The 27,951-nt window shown below is 51.2% G+C and overlaps 1 protein-coding gene across 1 annotated transcript; it reads left to right on the forward strand.

Annotated features, from left to right (window-relative positions):
- The first annotated feature begins 7,237 nt into the window (after positions 1-7,237).
- SYNM (synemin) lies at positions 7,238-27,825 on the forward strand. Its single transcript, XM_036278117.1, has 5 exons — positions 7,238-8,075; positions 11,949-12,073; positions 19,958-20,028; positions 23,796-26,392; positions 27,272-27,825. The coding sequence occupies exons 1-5, from the start codon at positions 7,263-7,265 to the stop codon at positions 27,533-27,535; spliced, it is 3,870 nt and encodes a 1,289-aa protein (XP_036134010.1). The 5' UTR covers positions 7,238-7,262; the 3' UTR covers positions 27,536-27,825.
- The last annotated feature ends 126 nt before the right edge of the window (positions 27,826-27,951 follow it).

The following is a 27,951-nucleotide window of genomic DNA, read 5'->3' on the forward strand; positions in this document are numbered from 1 at the left end:
AACAAAATATGGAAAAATGTCCTCGCGTGAGGATTAAAAAAAAAAAAAAAAAGATGTGAGCTATGGCCCAGCCAGTGTGGCTCAGTGGTTGAGCATCGACCCATGTACCAAGAGGTCGCCGGTTCGATCCCCGGTCAGGGCACATGCCCAGGTGTGGGCCCAGTCCCTAGGGAGGAGCATGCAGGAGGCGGCCAATCAATGTTCTCTCTCATCGATGTTTCTCTCTCTCTCTCCCTGTCCCTTCCTCTCTGTCTAGAAATCAATAAAGAAAAAAATGTTTTTTTGAAATGTGAGCTATGGCTCTGGTTATTTTTATTATTATCTTTACCTATTATCATTAAATAAAATCATAGAAAAGGCAAGGTTCAGAAAATCTCCTACTGATGAACTTGTGTAGACCCTCAATACTGTGAACACGTCTGTTCTCTGTAAAATTGATCTATAAACTCAGCAGGCTCAATAACAATTCCAGACTTTGCTCATGCGTGTGTGTGTGTGTGAATTCACAAGTTGACTGCGAAATGTATACAGCAAACTACAACGTGCCAAAATAGCGAAGCTAATCTTGAAGAAAAAAGAACAAGAGGACTTACATGACAGGATTTCAAGAGCAGTTATGAAGTACACGCAGGTGCTCCGTTTATGACGCGGTTGGCACTTTTGTCACCTGAGCAATGGGAAAAGATGTTTTTCAATAAATAGTGCTGGGTCCACTGGAAGTCAATGCGGACAGAATGTATGTTGGTCTCTACAAACGCGCTACACAAAAATCAATTCCAGACAGACTGTAGTAAGTAGGAAAGGTAAAACTGCAAACCATATAAAAGCTAACATAGGAGACTGTCTTCATGGTCTTGGGCTACACAAAGATTTATTGTAAGGACACAAACAACATAATACCCAAAGTAAAAGGTTGATCAATTGACCTATATTAAGATTAAGAATTCCCGTTCATCAAGGGACACCATTAGCTGGTTCAACATAAGAAAACCAATCAATGTAATACACCATATTAAAAGAATAAAAAACAAAAACATGATCATCTCAATAGATGAGGAAAAAAAGCATTTGACAAAATTCAATGTCCTTTCATGATAGAAAGAAAAAAAAACCATCAACGAACTAGGAATAGAGGAAAATTTCTTCAATTCAATAAAAGACATCCATGGAAACCCCACAGTTAACATTATAGTTCATGCAGAAAGACCTACCGATGAAATGGTAAAAGACCTAAGATTATCCTAAGGTCAAGAACAAGACAAGGATGTTCATTCTCACCACTTTTATTCAATAGTGTTCTGGTGGTTCTAGCCAAGTTAGCGAGGCAAGGAAGTAAAATAAAATGCATCCAGATTGGAAAGGAAGAAGTAAAATATGTCTTTTTGCAGGTGACCTAGTCTTGTACGTATATAGAAAAGCTTAAGGAATACATCCATACCAAAGAAACCTATTAGAGATAATAAATTAGTTCAGCAATTTGCAGAATATAAGATCAATACATAAAAATCAGTTGTATTTCTATATATTAGCGATGACTAATCTGGAACTGAAATTAAGAAAACAGTTCCAGCCTGGCCAGTTTGGCTTAGTGGTTAGAGCATTGGTCCACAGACCAGAGTCCCAGGTTCAATTCCAGACAAAGGCACATACCCTGGTTGCAGTTCATCCCTGGACCCGGTTGGGGTCGTGTGGGTGGCAACCAGTCGATGTGTCTCTCTCACATCAATGTTTCTCTCTCTCTCTTTTTGTCTCTCTCTCTCCCACTCTGTATGAAGATAAGTGTAAAAAAAAATCCTCAGGTGAGGATTAAAAAACAACAACTTCCATTTATGTTACAAGGAATAACAGTGCATTACAGGGAATAACACACTTAAGGATAAATTTAACAAAAGAGATGCAAGATTTGCATACTGAAAACTACAAAATGTCATTGAAAAAAATTAAAGAAAATCTAAATAAATGGAAAGGCATTCATGTTCATGGGTTGGTGACAATACTCCTCAAATTGATCAACAGATTTAACATAAACTCTTCCAAAATCCTGGTGCCATTTTTGCAGAAATTGACAAGCTGATCCAGAGAAGGTATACAAGTGGTCAACAGGCACATGGAAATATGCAAAACACCATGAGTCGTTAGGAAAATGCAAATCAAAACCACAATGAAATGCCACTCCACAACCTCTAAGATGAGATAACCCAAAAGACAGACCATAAGCAAGGACGTGGAGAGACTGGAACCCTGATACCTTGTTAGTGGGAATGTAAAATGTTGAGACTGTTTTTGAGAAGTTTGGCCATTCTTCAAAAAGCTAAAGATAGAGCTCCCATATAACCCAGGAATTCCACTTCTAGCTTTAAATCCAACAGAAATGAACCTGGTTGGTGTGGCTCACTGGTTGAGCATCGACCCACGCACCAAGAGGTCACCAGTTCGATTCCTGGTCAGGGCACATGCCCAGGTTGTGGGCCCGATCCCCAGTGAGGGGCATGCAGGAGGCAGCCAATCGATATTCTCTCTCATCAATGTTTCTATCTCTCTCTCCCTCTCCCTTCCTCTCTCTCTCATATCAATAAAGAAAAAAAAAAACCTTAAAAAAATCCAAGAAAAATGAAAACATGTGTTTATACAACAACTTGTACACAAATGTTCACAGTAGCATTATTCATAACAGCCAAAACGTAGAAACAGCCTAAGTATCCATCAACTGATGAATTGAAAAACAAAGTCTGTTAAGTCTGTTGTACACATGCAATGGAATAGTATTCAGCCACAGAAAGGAATGAAGTATTGATACATGCTACAACATAGATAAACCTTAAAAACCTGCTTAGTGATAGAAACCAGACACTAAAGAACACATTTTCATGACCCTATTTATATAAAGTGTTCAGAACAGGCAAATCCATAAAGACAAAAGGTAGATTAGTGGTTGCCAAGGATGGGAGGGAGAAGGAGGAAGTGAGAAGGGACAGATAATGGGAAAGGGGTTCTTTCGGAGCTGATAAAAATGTTCTAGAATTAGATCGTGATGATGAATGCACAACCTTGTGAATATACTAACAACCACTGAAATGTACACTTTAAATAGGTGTATTTTATGGTATGTGAATTATGTCTCAATTTTAAAAAGATACCACTAAGAAAGAGAAAAGGCTTGGAGTGGGAGAAAATATTGACAATGCCTGTAACCACAGAGAAATAGCCACAGATGCAAGCAATAGCCCTAGATGCCAGGACTTGTATCCAGAATAGGAAAATAAAATAAAATAAAATAATAAATAAAATAAAATAAAATAAAATAAAATAAATAAAATAAAATAATAAATAAAATAATAAAATAATAAAATAAAATAAAATAATAATAAAATAAATAATAAAATAAAATAAAATAAAATAAAATAAAATAAAATAAAATAAAATAAAATAAAATAAAATAAAATAAACCTATAAGCCCGGCTGGTGTGGTTCCGTGGTTGAGCGTCGACCCTGCACCAAGAGGTCGCCGGTTCAATTCCCGGTCAGGGCACATGCCCAGGTTGTGGGCCCGATCCCCGGTGGGGGGCACGCAGGGGGCGGCCAGTCGATATTCTCTCTCATCAGTATTTCTATCTCTCTTCCCCTCTCACTCTAAGATCAATAAAGAGAAAAAAATTAAAAAATAAATAAAAATTGATTAAAAGAAACCAATAAGCAAAGGACACACAGCTCTACAGAAAATGGGCAAAAAATGTGAACATGTCATAAATGAGTAGCCAATAAATACATGAAAAAATGTTTAACCTTATTAATAAGCAGGACAATGTAAAACCCTAACGCTAACACCACCCCCAGCTAATCCTAAGCTCTAACTCTTAAACACCCATCATAATGGCTACAATTTAAAATACTACTAAAAAACCCGAGACATTTTGCTTTCCATCATCCCCAAAGAGATGTTCTAACTCCATAACTTCATTTGTTTTTAAATACTACATTCCTTTGAGTCTGGCTTCTTTCACTCATTTTATGTTCGTGAAATTAATCCACGCTGCCATCCACAGCAACAGGTCATTCACTTGGGTTGCCGTGTTGTGTTTGAATGTATGAATAGACCGCACTCTACTTGCTGATGAGGAAGCCTTCTGGGTGCTGGCTCTCTACTATTTCTTATCTTAAAAAAAAATTTTTTTTCCTTTATTGATTTTAGAGAGAGGAAGGGAGAGGGAGAGAGAGATAGGAACATTGATGAGAAAGAACATCAACTGGCCGCCTCCTGCATGCCCCCCACTGGGGATCAGGCCCACAACCTGGGCATGTGCCCTGACCGGGAATCAAACCGGTGACCTCTTGGTGCAGGGTCGACGCTCAACCACTGAGTCACACCGGCCGGACTATTTCTTATCAAATATATATATATATATATATATGTATTTTTTTTATCCTCACCCAAGGACATTTTTTCCATTTTTTGTTCAGATAGAGTGGGAGGGAGAGCAAGGAAGAGAGAGAGAGAAACATCGACATGAAAGGGACACATCGAGTGGCTGCCACCCACATGACCCAACCAGGGCCGGGGACAAACTGCAACCGAGGTACGTGCCCTTAGTGGGAACTGAACCCGGGTCTCTCTGGACTGCAGACCAACGCTCTAACTGCTGAGCCAAACCAGCCGGACTATTTCTTATCTTAATACTGGCTGTGAGCCTGCCCTGGGTCTCTGCTTAGATTCCCTGCACCGTCCTCCACACCTCCAATTTCCTTCCTATCCCACATTATCATGGGACCGGGGTCTCATTTTAAAGAGAACGTCAGTTCTTGTCACTTCCTGTCCTGTCAAAAGTCTGTCTTAATCTAGGCAGACACGGTAGCCCCATTGCCTGCCTGTCTCTCTCCAGGCTTCAGCTATCTCTCTGCAGGTGACAGCAATCTGCAGTGTCCCTCCTAGCCGCTGCCTGGTCGCAGGTCCTGGGGGATTCCCCTGGGTCCATGGCTACCTGCAAAGGTTTGTGTGGTTGTTACCACCGCTCAAGACAAATTTCTTGCGATGAGGCTGGGGTGGAAGAAAGTGAGCCCATCCCTCATTTTTACTCACCACTGGAGAAATACAAATAGGAAAACGAACATTTGCATTATTCCAATCACCTCATTGATCTGGATTTCCACCTTCATTTGTGAAATCAAGGGTTCGGGGAAGCAAAATGAATGAAGCTTTGGAAACATTGACAAACACAAATAAAATACATATTGCAACTCCAAAATCTATTCCGGCATATTTTGTACTATGTCTTTAAGGACCGGGCTGGGGGCGGGAGGGGAAACACTGACAAATGTAACAAATCAGGCTTTTCCCGAATGCAATAGTTGTATTTCAGGGATGTTAGGCTTCCAGGATTTAAAAGCCAGGAATGGTGTGTATGAGTTATCTATTGCTGCCTAACAGGTGATCTCAAATGAACAAATATTTGTTATCTCACCGTTTCTGAGGGTCAGGAATCCAGCAGTGGCTTAGCTGGGCTGTTCTGTTCCGGGTCTTTCCCGAGGCTGCAGTCAAACTGTGGGCTGGGCGGTGGTCATTCCAAGGACCGACTGGGGCTGGGGAATCCACTTCCCGGCTCACTGACATGGTCCTTGGCAGCCCTTGGTTGCTGGAGGGCTTTGGGTCTCAGGCTTCATTTCCTTCCTGCCTAGACCTCTCTGCACAGCCTCTCACGACATGGCATCTGACCTCCCCCAGAGAGAGTGATGCAGAGACAAAGAAGAGTAACAAAGAAGGAAGGCACAGGGCCTTCTGTAACCAAACTCGAGATGCCATGCCTACGCTTTTGGGCACAACGAGGGAGTGAATGGCAGTAGGTGAGATCACTAGAACCTTGGAGACAGCGTAGTCCCAGTCCCTTAGTGACAGCAAGGAAGCAGAGGAATTGGCCAAGATCACACCCCTGATCAATACTCAAACCAGGACTTGAGCCCGGACTTTCCATATGTTCGGACTTTTCAATCTGGCACTGACTGTGCCCCCACCTTCTCCTTAGCCTTGGCAGAAAGAGGGAGAACTTCTGATTGGAAAGATATTCATCTCTACCATCCACAGAATAGGGTCTGTGATACGAGGTCTCAAGTAAAACAAAATCCCGCTCCACTTCATTTGAGGTTGGAGACTCAAGGAGGGCACCGGAAGCTGTCTCGAGGGACTGTCCCTGAAACACGTTGCTGAGCAAGAATCTTTTCCTGCCATGTGCAAAATATACTGAGTGGTATCCCTGCCCCCAGGAACACTGCAGCCAGTGGATGACTCCCCAGGCCCCAGCCCCACACCTGGCTGTCCCCACTAATCCAGGGGCTCCCCAAACCCGTGCCCCTTAATGTCACTTGTGCTGGTTATGTCATTTGTAACTTCACTAACTGTTATGAAAAGGAATGAAACACACGTGTGCAAAAGAGCTGTAGTTTCTATGGCAACTTAATTGGAGCACATGGTTGGCAAAAAGGCAACTGTCACTTCAGGCGTCAGGGTGACAACTGGAAAAGTTGGGGGAGATGTTAGGAGTCGAGGAAAACTCTGCATTCCGAGCACCTCACACGTTCTCGCTCCAAAGGCAAGAAACGATGTTGGAAAGCGCAGACTCTGTCCCTTGCGGGTAGTTTGTGTAAGAAGAGAACGTGGAATTCCAGCAACCCTGGTCAAAAATCTTGCTTGTGCATCGAAACATTTGGCAAACGGGGATGTCTTTCGGTTTTAAGTTAAAACAGAATATTTAATGCACATATGTGTGTATACATAGGTTCTATATGTATGTTATACGCGTATATGTAATTTTTAAAGATCGAAAATCCTCCAATATCCAGGGCCTCCGATGACCGGGTTCACGACAAACACTGCATCTCGCCGCCCGGAGGCTTCTATTTCCGTCCACGAAGGCCAGGACGCTCCGGTGCCGGTGCCGCAGGTCCGCGCCGCTGGGCAGCCACAGGGAGCCACCGCCCCTGCTACCCGACGGCAGGCGGCTGGGACTCGGGCGGCCGGGCGCGGCGCCGCGGTCACTCCGGCAGGTGGCGCTTTCGGGCCACGCACGCAGCGCCGGGCCGCGCTCTGATTGGCTGGAGGCTTTGACCAGCTCCCCCTCCCGGGCGCCGGGTCCGCTAAGTGCCGCTGCTGGTCAGCTCCCGCCGCAGTCTGCGGGCCTCCCGGGCGGCGGCGGCGGCGGCGGGGCCGGAGCGGCGGAGGGGACAAGACCGGGACAGGAGGGGACAGGCCGGCCGGAAGCGCCCGCACACCCAGCATGATGCTGTCCTGGCGGCTAACCACGGGCCCCGAGAAGGCCGAGCTGCGGGAGCTCAACGCCCGGCTCTACGACTACGTGTGCCGGGTGCGGGAACTGGAGCGCGAAAACCTGCTGCTGGAGGAGGAGCTGCGCGGCCGGCGCGGGCAGGGGGGCCTGGAGGCCGAGGGCCAGGCCCGCTGGGCGGAGGAGGCGCGCGGCCTGCGGCAGCAGCTCGACGAGCTGAGCTGGGCCACGGCGCTGGCCGAGGGCGAGTGCGATGCGCTGCGGCGCGAGCTGCGGGAGGTGCGGCTGCTGGCCGAGGAGGCGCGCGCCGCCCGCCGCCGCCTGGACGCCGAGCTGGACGCGCAGCGGCGGGAGCTGCAGGAGGCGCTGAGCGCGCGCGCCGCCCTCGAGGCGCTGCTGTGCCGGCTGCAGGCCGAGCGCCGCGGCCTGGACGCGGCCCACGAGCGCGAGGTGCGGGAGCTGCGCGCGCTCTCCGCCGGCCGGACCGTGCGATACAGCGCCCGCGCCACCCGCCTCGCTGCGCCCCCGCCGCGCCTGCAGGAGGTGCACGACAGCTACACGCTGCTGGTGGCCGAGTCGTGGCGGGAGACCGTCCAGCTGTACGAGGACGAGGTGCGCGAGCTGGAGGCGGCACTGAGGCGCGGCCAGGAGAGCCGGCGCCAGGCGGAGGAGGAGAGCCGGCTGTACGCGCAGGAGGTGGAGGCGCTGCAGCGCCGGGCGCTCGAGCTGGAGCAGCTGCGCGCGCTGTTGGAGGACGAGCTGCTGCGGATGCGCGAGGCCTACGAGCTGCAGGCTCAGGAGCGGCAGGTCCGTTCGCGGGGATGATCCCTACCCCGGCCAGGAACGCCCAGCAGGGGGGCGGGGGAGCACGGGCCTTTCGACCCGAAGCGCCATCACCAGGCGTCGCCGATGGGTGGGGTCGGCCCCGAGGGTGTCCGAACCGCCTGGGTCCCAACATCTCTCCAGCACTGGCTAGGTCTGTTGATCCATCGACTCAGTGGGCGAGTGCCAAGTGCCAGCCAGGTCCTGGAGGATTGCTCTGTCCCTGTCATTTTGTTAGGTTGTCAATTTCTATATTTTTATTTATTTATTGTTTCAATCCTCACCTGAGGACATGCTTGGAGAGAGAGAGAAACATCGATCCGTTGCCTTCCATAGGCTCCCGACTGGAAATCAAATCCACACCCAGGTCAGTGCACCACAGGTCCTTCAACCAACTGAGCCACTCCGCCCAGCTGTCAGCTTTTTAGACCTTGACATGACTGGGCACATCCTGACAAATGGCCCTGTCAGCACTAGGTTCTCTTTCAATTTCCTGAGCTGCTTAGACCCCCGCGCACATAAAAGTCAACCAAGAAGCCCTTCTGATTCCCAGAAGTGACAGCTCCTTCCTTCCCGGATAGGTCCCTGTGTTGGGAGTTTTGTAGGCAAGGTCAAGACCTTACTGGGAACCACTTAGAATGGCAGCCCCTTGGCTTTGTGGCTCCCCTGGGGAAAACATAATTTGTTTCCCAAAACGTTTTGTTGTTGTTGCCGGAATGATTTTCCAGCTGGAGGCAGCGGACTGCGGCTCCCTGCGCCCCTCCCTTGTGTGTTCTGGGAGGGGCAGCAACTTTCGTACAGAAAAGAGGTTAATCTGAGCTGTTTTTTCGCAGTATTAGCCGGAGTCAGATCTCTGGGTAGTGTGAAAACGGTGGAGACGCAGGTCCCTGTGGCAGGATGTTATTACAAGTGCAGGGTAATATAAACAGTTTCTATTTCAGAGAAGCAAAGCTCAGACCTCTGACACCACCTGTGTCTGATTTATTGTCTGGACAGCCAGTCCAGTCCTCCGGCTGGCCCTGGTCCTGCCCAGTCTAGGCCAGAATTGGAAATATTCCCAAATCATTCTATCAGTAGTTCTCAGAAAGACAGCTTAAAATAACATCCCCATAAATTCGGAAGTATTCTAAGGGAACAGTTTGTGGCTTCGAGTTAAAGATTTGTGATAACGTGATTCTGAGGTGCCAGTGGGCTTGGAAAATGCATCTTTGAGGGGTGTTGTGTGGGCTGTATCCCACCATTCATTTGCAGTCATAGCTCACTTGGCTCATTGTGGACCTCAAAGCTCTGGTTTCAGTATTCTGTTTTAGCAGTAGAAAGAACCCTTTGCACCCTAATTAAATCTTAAATGCAACCCCAGCTAGGAAACTATTAAAAGAACCCCTCCAAGGGGGGCCTTGGGAAGTGCAGTTAGAATCACTGTCAAGCGTTTCTTTGCCTCAGGGACCCCAAGACCCACCCAAGGAAGTGCCTGACCCCGAATTAGGGTCCCGCCCTCAACTTCCTGTGCAGTGATACGTCTCTCGGGATCTGTTTCTTCCCCCTAAAGAGCAAGGAGTTAAGACCTTCACATGTGTTCATGCTCAGTCCTCACACCTATCTTATGAGGTGGGTACAAGTAGTGGCTCCATTTATAGATACAACTGAGAAGTCTCTAGTTAGTAAATAGCTAAGCCCAGGTTTCATTCAGGCACCAATGCCTGAGCAGCTAACCACTGGGCCACATTTCCTTCTGTCTGTTCCATCAAAGATAAATTGGGGGGGGGGGCAGGAGAGGTAGAAGAGGACAAAGCGGGGGGAATGGTGGTGGAAAGAGACTTGACTTTGGATATGGTATGCAGATGGTGTGTTACAGCATTGCACAGTGGAGACCTGTAAAAAAAAAAAAGGCTGGGTGACTCTCTAAGAGATGATAGCAGTGATCAGGGAAGGAGGTGATGGAGGCGCAGGCCAGAGGCAGAGGCAGAGGGACGGGGCCGAGACAGGGATCTACTCTGAACTTGAAGCCAGTAGTGGATGGATTGGATGTGGAGGGAGAGAGAAGGAAGAATCAAAGTTAACTCCATGACAGCGGTCTGAATGGACGAAGGGAGTGCTCTGGGCCCGAAGAGAGCAGCATTCGGTTTGAGAAGCCTCGGAGACACCCCCCTGATATTGTAAGATAAAATTAGGAGTCTAGAGTTCCGAATGGGGTCTGGGCTAAAGCTATAAATACTTACTTAGCATCCGATCAGTGCTTATTATTATTAATACATTTGGCTTCTGTGTCTAAATGAGGTTAGCACATTCAGACTTGAGGCGATCACAGTTTAAATCCCCTTGAGCTCTAACACTGATGAGTCCAGTGATGTGACCGTGACATTTGGAAGCTCTTCCTATTATGTCTACGTGACTTGCTCAGCAAGGAGCCGCTCAGGTTTGGTTAAGAGACAGAATTCTTTGGACACTAGCAACAGTGTGTGTACCCTGGTGTGGACCTACGTTTCATCATCACTTGTGATGCTGCCCAAAAGTCCCTCAAATTTCAATGAAATCACGTGACTCTCTGTCCAGCGTCTATCACTTTAGGCGAAGCTGCCCCTGCCTGGGGTAGAATTAACACGCTGTGTCTCAGGCTCCCGTGCCTCTGGCCTGGCCCCTGGGCTGTAATTGTTTGGCAAAGTACAGCCCAAGTCTGAAGTCTTGTTCCATCAGCAGGATGGAGAATATTGGAAGCCAGGAAGTCTTATGTTCCTGCTTCTGAAAGTCAACTCATTTCCTTTTGAGAGTTTAGGAAGGGGTGACTCACGTGGCAATGTGGCTGGAACAATATTAGCTTTAACTCTGACACGGTTTGATTTTCTTCTTTGCATTTTGGGGAGTGCAGAACTATCCTGTAGCCTCCAGGAGGAGAGACTCTCTGTGCATACCCCTTTGGTACACCTAGGAGACCTTGACCTGTTTTGGAGGTTGGTGGTTGGAGAGTTGAATGCCCCTGATAAATTTTTCTAAGCAACTTAACAATACTTGATCTTCTTTGAAAAGAATAAATTACACAGTCTCGGGTTTTAATATGTACATTGAATCTCCTATAGTAGAAGGGAGTAATGTATCTGTAGTCTATACTCTAACCTTGTAACTGAGTATATTCATCAGCTGTGTGCTGCGTGACTGGCTTGTGGGGGGCATTTCTCTAGAGGTGAGGGTGCCCAGGCCCTGTCTCCCAGCCAGGAAGAGAGATGGGCAGAGGTCATTAACCAGCGTAAGGGCCGTAAGGGTCATTCACGTGAACAAGTGCCTATCAATAATGTCCTACAAGTACAGTGAAAAGAGATTTATTTCCCAGTCTGAATTTTGACATTTCTCCCCAGAACATATTCCTGTCTCATTGGTGTAGTTTTCCCCCCCAGATGTTTTTACAGTAGCTTTCCTATGTGAAACAAATACCCCTGTATCAGCTTACCTGCTTATGATCGAGGAAATCATGAGTCTGGGGGAAATCATCTTTCAAATTGGATTGACTTCTGTTTCAAGTAAAACCCCCACTTTTCGGTCTCAACTTACTTTCAGTAGCTCCTTAGTTGACCAGTTTATCGCATTGACTTTCCTCAACAGACTGGAGATACTTCAATAAGCTCTTAAGCATTCATTATTATTAGAGAGTATAAACAGCATCCTGTTAAAATCTTCCATAGGCAATAAAAAAAACAAAACTTCAACGTGGAACAAATGGGCATTTCAAGTCGCCCTTGCCATGCCTGCATCTTTAACCCACCTGGAGGTTTTTCATCATTTTCTGTGTGTCCTGAACTGTTGGTGCCTTCAGTTCGACCCAGCAAAGCTGCCGTCCTGGGACCTAAAACCCTCTGTTCTTTCTAGGGTGTGATTGCCTGCCTGGAGGAGGAGAAGGCGGCCCTCACCTTGGCCATGGCCGACCGGCTGCGGGACTACCAGGAGCTGGTGCAGGTGAAGACCAGCCTCAGCATGGAGGTGGCCACCTATCGGTGAGGATGGGCTCCTAGCAGCTCCAGGCTTCTGCCCTGGCAGTGGAGGAGGGCTTGATTCCCAGCCATCCCGACAGAACCCCAGGGCCCAGCTTTCAGACTGTACCAGGGCATGTGCCCAACCCTGGCTAGGGGACAAAGCACTGTAGAGCTTGGAAGGGGTCAGCCTCCCATGAGTCATCCAGATTTAGACTGAAGTGGGAGGTCCCCCAACCCTGGCACCGTGCGAGGGCAGATGCTGGCTCAGCCCACAATACCCGCATCTGTGCCTGTGTTAGGTAACGCCCGATGCCAGGCAAGTCTCCTCCCTACAGGGGCAGTGGGATCCTCCCGGTTTTTCTCTGTGACCGTCTTCTGGGTTGGACTAAGGAAACTCCGATTTTGTGCTCTGTCTCTGGGATTTTCAGCCCTTTCCTTCCTCACTGTGTCCTGGTCCCTAGTTCTCTGTCGTGAAAAGTCAGAGGGCACAGGTGGGCATCTTGCCTGAGAGGCCAGGGCCTTACCTTTTTGGTAGGTGACCACATCCCTACCAGCGTAGCTTTGCCCGTGGGCCCCATCACTAGTCTGACTGTCAGCAGGGACAGCGTGTACTCCCTCTGTGTTTTTCCCTAACCCAATTTGGGATGGAGTTGGCCACCTCCTACGAATGTAGGAGGCATCAGTACGTTCCGGGAAACGAGTGATTGATTGCATTGTACGTCTTTCTGAAGTCCAGTTTTGCACGGAGCAAAGAAAGAGCCCGGCCCGGAACCGTACACGCCCGGCCCTGCCCGCTGCAGACACAGCCTCAGTGTTAAGAACGGCTGTGACCTCCTGTCCCCCAGGGCTCAGGCTCCAGAAGCTGAACAGGCGGTTGAATACAGCCCGTTTCCTCTTGTGAGCCTGCACCCTGGTGTTTTTACCACTGATGGGTGTGTCCTCTCATCTCTTGTGTGACTCCCAGTGTTCTGCGCCGATGCCCCAAATTCCGATGCCGGGCATGCGTGTTCGTGGTTGTGTTAGTGCCCTCCTGTGCTTCACTGGGTCTTTGCACACCTTGACCCCCGTCTCTGAGGAAGTTGACTTTCCTCGCACACCTTGCCTTACTGAGGGCGGCAGGGACAGTCAGCCCCCTGGGGACACAGTCCAGGGGCCCGTGCAGTGCAACTCCTCACCAGCCCTGTCCAGAGAGGCGGAGGGGGGCGGCGGCTGAGCTGGCATCGCTTCCCTCTGTCCCAGGTTCCTCTGCGGTGGCCACTCCCCCGGCACTGCTCAGTTGACAGGTCATGTGTAAGGGCTGTGGCCCCTTTAAAGCTGGAATTTGTCAGCTATGCCAAGGCCGGCCCTCGAGTGTCCTGAACACTTCTGAACCCTGATATCTAGCCCTTCCTGGTAACCTTCACAGTGAAGAAGAAACATTCAAGTAAGATAAAATAATGCCATTTATAAGTCATCGTTATAGACTATAGTTCATAAGTAAATATGTACTAGAATAATACTTTAAGAAAAAAAAAATAGCAAACCTTGGAGTCTAAGACGTGAGGATTTCAGCAACCCTAGGTGGCCAGTTGGTGGCCCAGGAAGGCCCTGGTGCCTCACCTGGCTGGGAAGGACAATGAGGGGTACGTGTCTGTGGGCAGGTGCAGGGGCGTCAGGAGGTCCTTGCTGTTGTTGGAGATTCAGGTGATGAGGACCTGACATCGGTAGCCAGGCGAGCCTGGTTGGTAGGAGCAATGAGGGGTGCGGGAGGTTTCCGGTAGGAATGTTTCAAAGTGTGTGCCCATTACATGCCCTTGCTGACTAGACCAACCCGTCCCGAAAGTTCTCTGTGAAGTAGCTGCTTAGTCCCAGTTAGCTGATAATCTGAAGATGGTGGAACTAATCCAGAGTGTGCAGTGTCCCCAAACCCCTCCCACTGCTGATCAAAGATCTGGCCCCAAAGCTTGAGAATTTGTAGCAGCACAGTTCGAAAATAAATAGCCCCTAGCCCTGGCCGGTGTGGCTCAGCGGTTAGAGCGTCGGCCCGCGGACCAATGAGTTGCGGGTTCGATTCTGGTCAAGGGCATGTCCCTCGGTTGCGGTTCGTCCCCGGCCCTGGTTGGGGTTGTGTGGGAGGCAGCCACTCGATGTGTCCCTTTCACATCGACGTTTCTCTCTCTGTTCCTCTCTCTCCCTCCCGCTCTATCTGAACAAAAATGGAAAAATGTCCTTGGATGAGGATGAAGAAAAAAAAAAGAAAGAAAGAAAATAAATAGCTCCTAGACAACAATGCTTGGGAGGACGGGATAGGGAGGAGGGTTTCGGGGGGGAAAAAAGAAAAACATCTGTAACAAAAATAAATTAAAATTTAAAAAAAGATATATAAGAGCACAAACGACATTATACTCAATTTCTATACTTTGTATTTAAAAAATTAAAACATTTTCAGTTACAGTTGGAAAAAAAAAGCAAAAGAAAATAGCCCCCCTCTCTCCCCCCAAAAGCGAACAGAAACCCAGTCGGCACGGAATGAGCAGTTAGGAAATACAACGGGGAAAAAAGAGCTTTAAAATGGAAACAAAAACAAGCAAAACTACCCAGGAATCATCTGAGTCCAGAAACCACAGAACTGAGTAAGAAGAGGCCAACCCTGGACTCTGACCCGGGCCACAGATGATGGAATCTTCATCGACATTAAAAAGAGGCTTTGTTTTTAATGTTTTGGGGGTGAGGGGTAGAACAGTTGTTCTCGGTTTCACCCGAACAAAGTGGAAGGCAGGGCCAGAGGCCCTTCGAAGGAAACATTTCGAAGGGACTCTTGCCTGGCCAGAGGGGAAAAGGAAACGTAAAGATGTACTGTCTGGGGTCCCCAAGGCAAAAGTCCTTTTAAAAGGTGAGGCTGGCCCTGGCCGGTTTGGCTCAGCAGTTGGAGCATCAGCCTGCGGACCAAAGAGTCTTGGGTTTGATTCCGACCAAGGGCATGTACCTTGGTTGTGGTTTGTCCCCAGTCCTGGTCAGGGTCGTGTGGGGGACAACCAGTCGATGTGTCTCTGTCACATTGATGTTTCTCTCTCCCTCTCCCTCACTCATTCCACTTTATCTGAAAATAAATGGAAAAATATCCTCTGGTGAGGATTTTTTTTTAAAAGGTGAGGCTGGCCCTGGTCAGTTTGGCTCAGCGGTTAGAGCATCGGTCCGTGGTCCAGAGAGATCCGGGTTTGGTTCCCACTAAGGGCACGTACCTCGGTTGCAGTTTGTCCACGGTTTCGGTTTGGGTTGCGTGGGTGGCAGCCACTCAATGTGTCTCTCTCACGTCGATGTTTCTCTCTCTCCCTTCCTCCATCTCTCCCTCCTGCTCTATCTGAGGATGAATGCAAAAGTGTCCTCAGGTGAGGGTTTAAAAAAAAGAAGGTGAATCTGGAAACAGTATAGAACATGTTCTTCGTCTGTCTGGGAGGGGGAGGCACAAGGACTTCCTGTCTCCTCCTGTGTGTTTTAAAAATATGTTTTTATTGATTTTAGAAAGGAAGGAAGAGAGAGAAACATCCTGCACGCCCGATACTGGGGATCAAGCCCACGCCCCGGCATGTGCCCTGACCAGGAATCAAACCTGTGACCTTTGGTGCCTGGAACAACGCTCAACCAACTGAGCCACACCGGCCGGGGCAATAGTGTGTTTTAACCAAGGAAAATCTTGTCTCTAGGTGTAAACTTCTAATGAGGCAGCACAGATCTCTCCTCACATTGGAAATCTCACCATTTCAATGGTGTCTCTGGTTGCTGTATTCCTTAGATCACCTGTGCCTTGTCGTGTGTCCAAAGGAAACCGTTCCTTTGGAAGTTCTCAAGGTCTTGGGAAAAATACATGTTGTTGTTTTTTTAATTGAATTTTATTTTTCTGAGAACTTACAGAAGTGTGGTGGTACTGAGTCTTTCTTGGTTATTAGGTGAAATATTTGAAATGAAAATGTCGTTTGGCCCTGGTCGGTTTTGCTCAGCGGTTAGAGCATCGGCCTGCAGTCTAGAGAGACCTCGGGTGCGGTTTGGTTGTCCCTGGTTGGTCGTGCAGGTGACAGCCACTCGATGTGTCCCTTTCACATCGATGTTTTTTTCTCTCTCTCTCTCTTCCTCTTTCTCCCTCCCACTCTATCTGAGCAAAAAATGTCCTCGGGTGAGGGTAAAAAAAAAATGTCGTTTGAAGGATGGATGGTTAGGGGGATCAGCGTATACGTGTGTTTGCTTGCCTTTCCCCCATTGCGGTGTAGATGAACCGAACTTCAGTTCACCAGAATCGCTGCTCTTCCAGAAGGACTTTAGTGAACTAAAAATCAGCTGTTTTCTGAGCTCGGTGGAAGAGATGTTGATGATAATAGATAGCTGACGCGTATCAAGCACTTACTCAGTGACAGCCATTGTTGTAAGAAGTTTCCAACTACCTCATTACCAAACCGGTGCCTGCCCCCGTTTCAGAAATGGGGAAACCGAGTCATGGAGGCCTTGAGCAGCTTTGCCCAAGGTCGCAGGACTCGGTAGTGGCAGGCCCAGCATTTAAACCTGGGCCACCCGATTCCAGTGGTTTCCATTAGCCACGCCCTGGGATTCCGTGTTTTATTAGGGATCTTGGTCTGTCTGTCCAGCGTTTGACTGTTGTGGTCTCTGGAACTGACAGGCGGGCTTTATGTGTGACTTTACACTCCGCGCAGAGGGAGTGACCCGAAGGGCATGGCTCTCAGCCCTCACGCTTGGCTTTCACAGGACACCTCTGCTTGGGGACAGGCTCATTCTGATGGGGATGGTGACACCCCTCCTGTGGATGGAATTCTGCCCCTCTCTCCTCCCTTCCCCCTCCCGTGCCCAGCCCCAGATCTGGGCTCATAGGCAGTGCCCCTACGCTGTCTGGAACTTGGAGGCCAGGGAGGCAGGTCTGAGGCCCCTGCATCCAGCTCCCTCTTTTTTCCCTCCCTTGGCTCCCATCTGCCCTTAGTTAGACAGGAAGGTACCATGTGAACGTGGACCCCAGGACCACAGCGGCGGCGCCCGCCCCCGCAATGGCATCACTTTGGGAAACATCCTCTGACTTCCTCCCCCCCCTCAATCTTGTCCTTGTCTCTTGGGGACATCTAGGGGGGCGGCAGTGTGCCCACCGTGCAGGGTTACAGCGGACATGCCCTGAAATGCCATCAGGATGACCCGTCCCCACTGAGAGCCCGCTGCCCGAGGTCAGGACGACGGCTGGTCTGTTAGGGCCTGGAGCCTGGCCAGCGGCCACAGTGTAGCTCACTGCCGCTCGGTGGGTCTGTCCCGGCTCCTTAACGAGGCCGGAGACTCGGTTTTCCCACTCGTGTTCGATCATTTTCCTGCTCGGGAGGCTGCCGACCTGCAGGGCTGCATGAAATGTTCATTAATAGCCGGTGAGTCAGGGGGTTGGCATCTCGGTCGCCAGGGCCTGGAGGCCGCTTTCTAGCCTCAAAATAACCGGAGGACACTCTGCCCACGTCTTAAAGCTGTACGAGTCTCTGCCTTAAAAATGGTCCCTTGGGGGCTTGGGGAAATCGTGCCCTTCTGGTCTGTCATCGTGGGTTTGTATGCGCCTCTTGTGAGCTTCGATGGTGGAGGGTAGGGTTCGGTGTGTGTCGTGAAGGTGTGTGTTAATCAAGGCATGAGATCAGTGGCCAGTGCCTGCCGGTGCCCAGAGAGGCCCCGGGGGGGTGCTCAGGTGCAGACAGTGACACATACCTGCACCAGCCATCGAGAGAGGGACGCAGCTGTGTGACTGAGCCCTTCCCCAGCAGGACAACCCTGGAGGGGCTTTTGATTAAAATCACCAAAAGATGCGTATATGCCTTTGTTCACGTGGTCCGGAGGGGCCGTCTGCAGGATTTGTTCTTTCTGACACTGGTAGGAAATACCGCCGTCTCTGGCCTCGCAAGGGAGGGGGTGAGCACCCAGGCGCCCTGTGCCGTTGGCCGCGACCCTGTCCCTGTGCCCTGGTCTCTTCAGCTGCAGAGCCAGGATGCAGCACCGGCCCCACCGGTGGGAGGGCTTTGTGGGTAACAGACAGCAGGGTTCCAGAGTGTTTGGTGCTCAGTCTGAGCCAGGCCTCGTACAGGCCCGGGCACCGGGTGCTTGTGCTGTGCCTGTGACCTGCACCCGAGCACACGCCCACAGGGCATGTGTTCCCTCCCGTGTACAACAGCCCCCTTCTCAGGGCCAGAGCAGTAGAAGTTTGGTGATGGTTTGGATTTTCCCTGAAACAAAATTCTTCCCCTTTGAGGGGTGAGGGAAGCTATTTCTCCCTCAGGAGATCTTCTTTATCTTGAACATCTCTCCACACCCCTGTCACTGATCTGTCTGCTGACCTGTGCTCCCCAACACTCTCTGTCCCCACGTGGGCAGCTCCAGCCACCAGCCCCCCGGTACCTGAGGCTTCCTGCTGAGCAGGTGAGACCAGGTCTGCACTAGAGCCCCACCCTGGCCCCTTCCCTATAGGTGCCCCCTCTTCTGTGGCTGGCATCCTCGGGCGCCCACCCACAGTCTCACTGTTACCCCGAATGCTCCTTTATTATATGCAGACCTCAGAATTTTCTCGGCGATGGATGCTATTTGTGGTCCTGGAACCTGAAATGCATGGTCATGAGGGTGTGGGATTAGAGAGGGCTGGTGTCCTGTTTCCTGGCTTTCACCCCGAGTGGAACGGCTGGGGCCCTGGGCACGGCCGCTCATCGCCTGGTATCTGCACACGTGTGCCCATCCGTCACTGCACCCCTGGCAAACCCATCCACACGCACCTGAGTGGAACCCGTCTCGCCATTTTCTTTGCTGTTGTCATCAGAAAGCGTTCTCCTTTGCTGTCTTCCCTCCAGGCACAGGGTTCCCGCATCCGTGGGAGTCACCGCCTTTGGATCAGTGGGCATGGATCTTGTGCCAGTTTGCCTGACGCGCAGAGCCCCTGCCCGGCTCTGGCGCCCTCCTCTGTTTCCGTGCCCAGCTCTCCGTGGTAACGGCAGCACGGTTGCCCTTTGCCATGTACAGTGTACTTCTTGGAAGTGAAGTTAGTGACTTCACACGTTGCTCTAGCAACCCGACAACTGTTGTGTGTGCAGCAGCCAGCATCCCAGGGTTTCCACGAGCAGGGGGACCTCCCGGTGCTGACCCGCCCGGCGCGCTGGTCCCCCGGCCCCAAACCGATGCGGTCACTGCGTCCTCAGGGCTCTGAGTTGTAGACGGAATCACAGCTCAATGAAGATGCTACAGGTTTAGTCCCTCCGAGCTAAGTGTGGCCAAAGGAACCACCCGTCAAGTGCTTTTCCTGTTTTATTAAAGGACCAAAGAAGATGCTTCTCTGGATGGCAGGAAGGCCCTGGGGTGGGCTGGGAGGAGGAGAGTGGTCTGCACTTTCTTGTCCTCTGTTCTCCTGCCTGACTCCCATCTCTCCTCTCTCTCTTGTTCTAATCTCCATTATACCCCTGGGAACCCAGTTTGAAAACCACAAATGTAGTGGCTGCCTATTGACCGTGTGTCAGTCCTTGCTCCGCTCCTGGCCACTCCCTGATCCATGACCCCGGAATGACCGGAATGGGGGTTTTCATTGTTTGGGGGTTCTCAAGCCCAGGGTGACACGCCATGCGTGGTCCCCGCCTCGCTTCCCGGAGAATCCAGACCCCGACCTTCCCTCCTGGGCCCACATCTCGGTCTCTTCCTTCAGGCCCTGGGTTTGGAAGGGCTTTGTAGAAGGGCTCTCCAATAGGTTCTACAGCCCTAGACCCTTATTTTGTGCATTCGGGGGGATGGAGGCTCAACCACGCAGGGCCGCGCCCCCGGGGTGCAGCCTCTTGAGACACGAGCCCTGGAACTCACTCCACAGCTTCGAGAGGCCCTTCCTGCTCTTTATCTCCTAATGAGTTTCTTCTCTTATCGTTCCTACAGAGCCTTATTGGAAGGAGAAAGTAACCCAGAGATACTGATCTTGACCGAGCGCCTTGAAAACCTGCCACAAGGTAAATACACGAAAAGCGAGTTATTGACCCTTCCCATGTATTCCATCCGGGCAGGTTCACTCCGCAGACACGTGGTAAAGCATCGCCTCTCTGGAAGAACTGGGGTGAGATGTGATTTTTCAGATAACCCTCGTCCACCCCTCTCGTAAGTGCCAGAGTTTATTCAGTGACCATAGTGGAAAGAATAACGTAAATGAGAACGTGTGGGCAAGTCGAGGGGGGTACACCTGTGTGCTGCAGGCAGCCAGCACTCTACCCCACCAGGGGCGGAGACGGGAGGATAATTACCCTGTTTCCACCTCCCAGGTTGGTGTAGGCTCAGGTTGATGAGTGTGGCAGGTGTCACCGGGTACCCTACGGTCTGTCTTGGTTCAGGCCAAAAGCTGCAGAACAAAGCCTGTACTTTCTGCAAGAACGTTAGTGTTCATTAGAAAGACCCTAAAAACCAGTAGGATAGCTTTTTAAAGAAGCCAATAGAGCCCTGGCCAGTTTGGCTCAGCGGTTAGAGCGTCGGCCTGTGGTCCAGAGAGACCCGGGTTCGGTTCCTGCTAAGGGCACGTACTTTGGTTGCAGTTTGTCCCTGGCCCTGGTTGGTCGTGCGGGTGGCAGCCACTCGATGTGTCCCTTTCACGTCCATGTTTCTCTCTCTCTCTTCCTCTCCCTCCCTCCCCATTCTATCGGAACAAAAAATGGAAAAATGTCCTCGGGTGAGGATAAAAAAAAAAAAATAAGCTGATAGAATCTTAAAGCGCTTTCTGGCTAAGCAAGGGCAGATGGAGTGCTTGTGTTCGACGTACACCTTACTCAGTGCAGTTTCGGTCTCCGTGTGCATGGCCATCGTCACAGTCATGGCAAATGGGGGATACCTGTATCTGGTCCCCCTAGCAGGAGAATATTTTTAAAAATAACACTTTCCATCTTTATTTTACTTTTTTTTTTTATCCTCACCAGAGGACATTTTTCCATTTTTTTATTCAAATAGAGCAGGAGGGAGAGAGAGGAAGAGAGAGAGAGAGAGAGAGAGAAACATCGACGTGAAAGGGACACATCGAGCGGCTGCCTCCCGCAGACCCAACCAGGGCCGGGGACAAACTGCAACCAAGATACATGCCCTTAGCGGGAACTGAACCCGGGTCTCTCTGGATCGCAGGCCGACTCTCTAACCGCTGAGCCAAACCAGCCAGGGCTTTTACTTTTTAAATAATACTCAAGGATAGTTTTTCCATTGATTTTTAGAGAGCGTGGAAGGGAGGTAGAGGTGGAGGGAGAGAGAAACATTGATGTGAGAGACACATCAATTGGTTGCTTCCCGCATGTGCCCCGACCAGGGCTGGGAATTGAACCTGCAACCCAGGTACGTGCCCTTGACCGAGATCAAACCCCAGACCCTTCAGTGTGTGGGCCGATGCTCCAACCACTGAGCCATACCGGCCAGGACCCACCTTTTTTAAAAAAAACAAAAACAAAACAGCACTGTCCCTGTTAGGGACTTCACAGATTTAACAAGTTACTGGGTTCAGAACAATAATTTTGGTTCTAAGTACCTATGCCTGGAAGGGGTTTGTTAGACAAGGTCCAGCAAGCTTGCCTTCTAGTTTTGAGAATAAGTTTGGAAAAAGCAAAGATGTCCACAGTAGTGGCCGTTAATCAGTTTGCCTGCCATCAGTTCACATATGACATCTATAAAATAAGAATTATTGCCCGGCTGCTGTGGCTCAGTGGTTGAGGTCAACCCACGCACCAAGAGGTCGCCAGTTCGATTCCCGGTCAGGGCCACATGCCCAGGTTGTGGGCCAAATCCCCAGTGGGGGGCATGCAGGAGGCGGCCAGTCAATGTTCTCTCTCATCGATGTTTCTATCTCTCTCTCCCTTCCTCTCTCTCTAGGATCAATAAATTTAAAAAAAAAAAATAAGAAAAATAGAATAAGAATTATTCATTCAGCAGATTTCAAGGTTTACTTGGTCACCTAGTTTTAACCTGTGGATACATAAGCCTGGAAATACATCCCATATCTTAGAAAGAAAGGGGAGGGGAAAACAAGGGTTAGACCCAGACTTGGAGAGTCAACAGGTTAGGTCCGGGGCTCAGTGGTCATTTACTAGCTATGATTTTGGAGCCTGTTGGAAGAGCTCAGGAAGAGGGGCATCTGGGACCTGTTCACTTGATTCATTCACCCATTGTTTTTCAAGCTTCTGGAGACAGTATTTGCAAACTAAATTTATTTGAGCAGTCATGTATCACGGCAAAAAGATGTAAGTATTAGAATAAAGAGGATCATTTGGGAGCCCTGTTAGTAGGCTTCGAAGTTCCAAATAGCCTGTGCCCTGGACAGTAGCGCCCATTGACTGCTCGCTGAGTAAGCACCCGGATGCGTTCCTGCGCGTGGGTTCAGCGATGCTTGCGGCTGCACTTATGTTTCCTTCGTAATAGTGCCCACGAGGGGAGAGGCCTGAAGTTAGCCTGTGATCTCGTAACGTTCCTGTTGAACCTTTATTAAAAACCAGGCAGCTCCTGTATAATTTCCTGGGTTTCATCTTCTGGGACTTCTCCATTTAGAATCCGTATATTGACCCTGAAAGAGGAACCTTCGTAGAAAATGCCCTCACCTGGTTTCTCTCCTGTATGCTGGGTCTGTCCTAAAGAGGTCCCCAGACTTGGCTGCCATGGAGACCAGGGGGGAGAGAAGGCTCTACCCAGATGGGCAGGAGGAGGGTAGGTAGCACAAGGGGGCACTCTCAGGGTGGATGGTGCACCGGCCACATTCTAACCACCGGCTGCCGTTCCTAAGAGCGGGGAGCCTGGTGGAGTTTGGACACCCCAGGAATAGCACTGTCTGCGGACGGCCCAGAGCAGCGCAGGGAGCCCCGTGGACAGCCCCCCAACCCCAGATCGTGACATTAAAACCGATTGTAATGTTGATCACTGGTTCACTTTCTGTTCTGGCACCTTTTCAAACGAGATGTTTGAAAAAAACAAAAACAAATTAAATTCTTCAGTACTTGTTGGCCCAGCACAGAAATCAATGGAGAAGAAGAGCATGTTAACTGGTGGAGGTAATTCCATTTAGTGTTCAGTCATTACGTCCTTTGTAACGCTGAAGCTCTTCTCTGCCGTCCGGGTACACGTGAGCTCGACAGCGTAGAAATGAGCGATTCCAGCCCTGGCCGGTTTGGCTCAGCGGTTAGAGCGTCGGCCTGTGGTCCGGAGAGACCCGGGTTCGGTTCCCGCTAAGGGCATGTACTTCGGTTGCAGTTTGTCCCCGGCCCTGGTTGGTCGTGCGGGTGGCGGCCACTCGATGTGTTCCTTTCATGTCGATGTTTCTGTCTCTCTCTCTCCCTTCCTCTCTTTCCCTCCCACTCTATCTGTACAAAAAAATGGAAAAATATCCTCGGGTGAGGATAAAAAAAAAAAAAAAAAGAAATGAGCGATTCCAAACTGTCACAATATGGTGACATTTCAGTCGCGAAGACTAGCACCCCGACCTCTCTGGCGCATGCGTCATGCTTTATGCTCGCACGTCGGATAGATTTGTGAAGACCGGTGCGTATTTTAACACCGGCAGCTGGAGTGTTGTGCGGAAGCATCGGCAGTACTTTGTCACATGATGATTTGGAGATCGCAAATATTTTATTTATGATGGCCGGCTGGTGGTGACAGTAGGTATTTATTATGACGGGACGGGATTGACCTGCGGGGATGCTTTTAAGATGAAAAAAAAAAAAGGTGACGATGACTCTCGTTTTAATGGACTGTTCAATTCCTACAGAGTTCAGAAACATCTCCTATCAATACACCAACGCGGCGTTACAGAGGGAAAATGAAAGAAATCTGTTTCTGAGGCACAAGGCGCCTCCAAGGAGCTCCCGTCGGAGTTGGGCACAGTCCGTGTCACAGACGGCCATTGGAAACGCTCCCAGAAGACACTTCCTGGGCTCAGGGTACCCTCCCCTTATCACCCCCAGGCAGGAGTCCTTCCTGGAGAAAACAGCCAACAGCCAAGCCAACCTCAGAACTTTCTCCCCGATGTACGGCCTCTCGAGAAATGCTGACGTTCCGGTGCACACATTCTTGAATAGACCAAACACTGAAGGGCCAAAGGCTGGTGTCGCCAGAGAGGCCACCCTTGCCCAGGAGTCACGCCGAGAACGCGGGGACAATGACGCGGTGGGGACGCCCCAAAGCACCTGGTCAAATGAGAGGACCGTCGTGTTGGGGAAGAAGACAGAAACTCGAGCCACGAGGGAGCAGGGGAGGAGCAGAGCAGAGACCGTCCAAACAAGGCGCGAAGAGAAAATGTTCGATTCCAAGGAGAGGGCTTCGGAGGAGAGGAACTTGCGGTGGGAAGAGCTGACCAAGCTGGATAAAGAAGCGAGACAGAGAGAGAGCGAGCAGAGGGACAAGGCGGCGGGGAAGGAGTCGTCGAAGGAGAGACGCGTGAGAGAGAGAGACATACCCATCCGTCTAGAAGTATCTCGGGACAGCAGAGCAGAGGGGACCCCAAAAGGTGTCCCAACTCCCCTGGAAAAGGATGCAGGTGATGGTCCAGGTAGAGAGGTGGACATGAGAGAGATGAGGTTCAGATTGGACACCAGAGACATCACGGGTACACTGCAAGGTGACACCAAGACCAAAACCATAGCCGAAAGAGACATACCCATCCGTCTAGAAGTATCCCGGGACAGCAGAGCAGAGGGGACCCCAAAAGGTGTCCCGACTCCCCTGAAAAAGGATGCAGGTGGTGGTCCAGGCAGAGGGGTGGACACGAGAGAGACGAAGTTCCGGTTGGACACCAGGGATACCACGGGTACGCTGCAAGACGACGCCGTGACCGAAACCATAGCCGAAAGCATCGTGTCCAGTGTCCTGAAGCGGTTCACTCAGTCTCCCGAGGCAGAAGCATCCGCCGACTCCTTCCCGGACACAAAAGTCACTTACGTGGGCAGGACGGAGCTGCCTGGTGACAAGAGAACGAAGACTGAGATCGTGCTGGAGTCGAAGCTGACCGAGGAGGTGGACGTGGCAGACGGCACGGGCCTGGACTACCTCCTGAGCAGGGATGCGCAGGGTAAGGTGGAGCGGAGGGGACAGTCCACCGAGCAGATGATAGGAGACATCATCAATCTGGGGCTGAAGGGGAGGGACAGGAGGGCGAGGGTGGTTAAGGTGGAGATGGTGGAGGAGCCCGTGAGCTACGTCGGGGGCGAGGAGGCAGACGAGTTCTCCACCCCGTTCCGGGTGGAGGAGGCCGACGACATGTCTCCAGGCTCCAGGGGGCCTGTTGGGGAAGGTTCTGGAGAAACAGAGGTCAGCTTCTCAGTGAATCAGCATCAGAAGACCAGGCTGCCCCTCGAGCACGTGGCTCACGTGGAAGAAGTGATGGAGGCAGGTGACTGGGAGGGCGAGCAGAGTTATTTCGTGTCGACCCCTGACGAGCAGGCCCCCGGGCAGGACCAGGAGGAGGGCTCCGTGTACGGGCAGATCCACATCGAGGAGGAATCTACCATCCGGTACTCCTGGCAAGATGAAATCGTGCCGGCGTCTCGGAGAAGATTAGCAAGGGACACGTCCTCGGGAGAGACGGTCATGGAGCCACCAGACGTTCTAGAACCCGGGGAGGGGAGCCTGGGCTCTCCACACTGGATAGAAGAAACGACAAGTGGCGAATTTCACGCCGAAGCCACCGTCATTGACAAGGAGATTAAAATACCGCACGAGTTCCACACGTCTATTAACAGAGACTTCAAGGAGCCCAGACACCAGCTGGTGGAGGTGATCAGCCAGTTGGAGGAAAACCTCCCGGCGAGGGTGAAGGAGGAGCTGTCCGCCCTCACCACGGAGGGCCAGGGCGGCCTGGGGCACCTCTCCGTCGATGTGAAGAAAGTCCAGACCTCAGGCGGGGGGTCCATGACCCTGGTGGCGGAAGTCAACCTCTCACAGACCGTGGACACGGACCAGTTAGACCTGGAGGAGCTGAGCAGAGACGAAGCAGGTGAAATAGAGAAGGTTGTGGAGTCCGTGGTGCGGGACAGTTTGACCAAGCGACACAGCCCAGGGCCTGGAAGCCCAGACAGGGACACTGGAGGGGCAGCCCCGGGGACCGGCTTTGGCTTCAAGCGCTGGGCCACCCAGGAACTCTACAGCTCCTCCGTGGAGGGAGATGACAGCACCTGGGCCTCTCGCACCATCCAGAGGGCCACGTCTCAGGGCCCGGTGTCGGCCACCGTGGAGGTCACCAGCCCGAGGGGCTTTGCCCAGACGCAGGTGCTAGAACACGTGAGCCAGTCTGTAAGACGCGTTGAAATAGGCCCCGCTGGAATTTGGAGGACCGAGCGAGCCCCGTCCGAAGGACCCGCCGCCGGAGAGGTAAGTGGGGAGGGCGGCCTGAGCCAGGCAGCCCGCTCGGAGGGGGCCGCTGTCTGCGAGGCTCTGCACGTTAGGTCCCGATCAAAGTCACCGGTGCGAGGAACTCTTCGAGGGCCTGTCCCGGCCTGTCAGGAGGCAGGGGGGGCAGGGGAACCTGGCCCCACAGAGCTCTCCGCTGATCCCCACGAATCGGGGGCCCGCAGTGCATTTGGCTCCAGCCAGTTTCATGCTCAGAGAGAGAGGCATTTTCAGGGCCCCGTTTCTGGGGCAGGGGAGGCTGGTGACTATTTCCAAACAGAGGGGTCAGTGGGTACCCAGGCTTCTGTGAAGTACCTTCAGTTAGGCCCTAGAGAAGGGTTCAGTGAGCACGTCCCAGCCACAGTCCCCCTTTCGGCCACAGTGGCGTTGGGTGTCAAAGCAGCTTCTGCAGGGTCAGGGAACGCATCCCTCCGGCAAGTCACAGTCCGCTCGCGGAGGCTTCAAACCACCCAGCAGACGGTTCCCCAACCTAGGGAATTTAGGGAGTCAGATCGCCGTGCCCATGGAGAGGGCTCCGCAGCGGGACCCAGGCCTCTGGCAGCTACCCTGTGGGCGGGAGAGTCTTGATGACTGAGAAGCGCGCCTCCCGAGGGGCTGTTTCCGAATCTCCCCAGGATACGACCCATCCTGGGCAGAAGTGACGATGGGCATGAGCAGGTCCTGTAGGCACATCCAGCTAGGCCTTGCAGACCCCCCAACCTCTGAACCTGCCGTCTTCCCTGGGCCATTCCCAAGACACTGGCCCTCGCTGGTTCAGGTCTCCCCTGAGCTAGGCGAGTCGGCAGGCCGAACACCAGCGCACCGCGCATGGGGCCCAAAGAAACTCCGTTTACCTTTCAGATGGACCCGAGTCACATAGCGGCGACTCCCAGCTGGACCCAAGAGGCCACAGTCCTCGTCCCCGCAGGGCCAGAGGCAGAAGCTGACCGTAGGGATGACCAGGCAGCCGGTGTGAGCTTTCGGGGCCAGGGGCAGGCTGAGTTTGATAAGACGGCGCAGCTGCAGAGGATGGTGGACCAGAGGTCTGTGATCTCGGACGAAAAGAAAGTCGCTGTCCTCTACCTAGACAATCAGGGGGACGATGATGACGGGCACTGGTTTTGATGAAGGGTTTGTTTCAAGTGGCATCTGATTTCGTAATGTATCCACACACACAGGCCTTGGCTTATTTTCAGGTGGGGGGAGGCCACTCTTGAGGGAAACCTCCCCCTCCTTTTTGATGTCCCCAAAGAGTGCACCAGGCTCTGTCGCTGTACTTGACAACCTGTAAGGGTTTTGAATTGATTCAAGCCTTAAAAGGTGTGGGGATTTTATTGAGTTGGGACTTTTACAGAAAGACTGTTTATCTTTTTAGTCTTTTTTTTCTTTTATCCTCACCCGAGGACATTTTTTGATATTTTATTCAGACAGAGTGGGAAGGAGAGAGAGGAAGAGAGAGAGAGAAACATCGACGTGAAAGGGACACATCGAGTGGTTGCCACCCGCACGACCCAACCAGGGCCGGGGACAAACTGCAACCG

The sequence above is a fragment of the Molossus molossus genome, unplaced genomic scaffold (genome assembly GCF_014108415.1).
Source record: "Molossus molossus isolate mMolMol1 unplaced genomic scaffold, mMolMol1.p scaffold_m16_p_24, whole genome shotgun sequence".
NCBI lineage: Eukaryota > Metazoa > Chordata > Mammalia > Chiroptera > Molossidae > Molossus > Molossus molossus.

Coding starts and splice junctions, on each gene's coding strand:
- SYNM (XM_036278117.1), top strand. CDS start 7,263: ATGATGCTGTCCTGGCGGCTAACCACGGGCCCCGAGAAGGCCGAGCTG. Junction 20,029..23,795: donor CCTTGAAAACCTGCCACAAG/GTAAATACACGA, acceptor CAATTCCTACAG/AGTTCAGAAACATCTCCTAT. Junction 26,393..27,271: donor AAGGACCCGCCGCCGGAGAG/GTAAGTGGGGAG, acceptor TTTACCTTTCAG/ATGGACCCGAGTCACATAGC.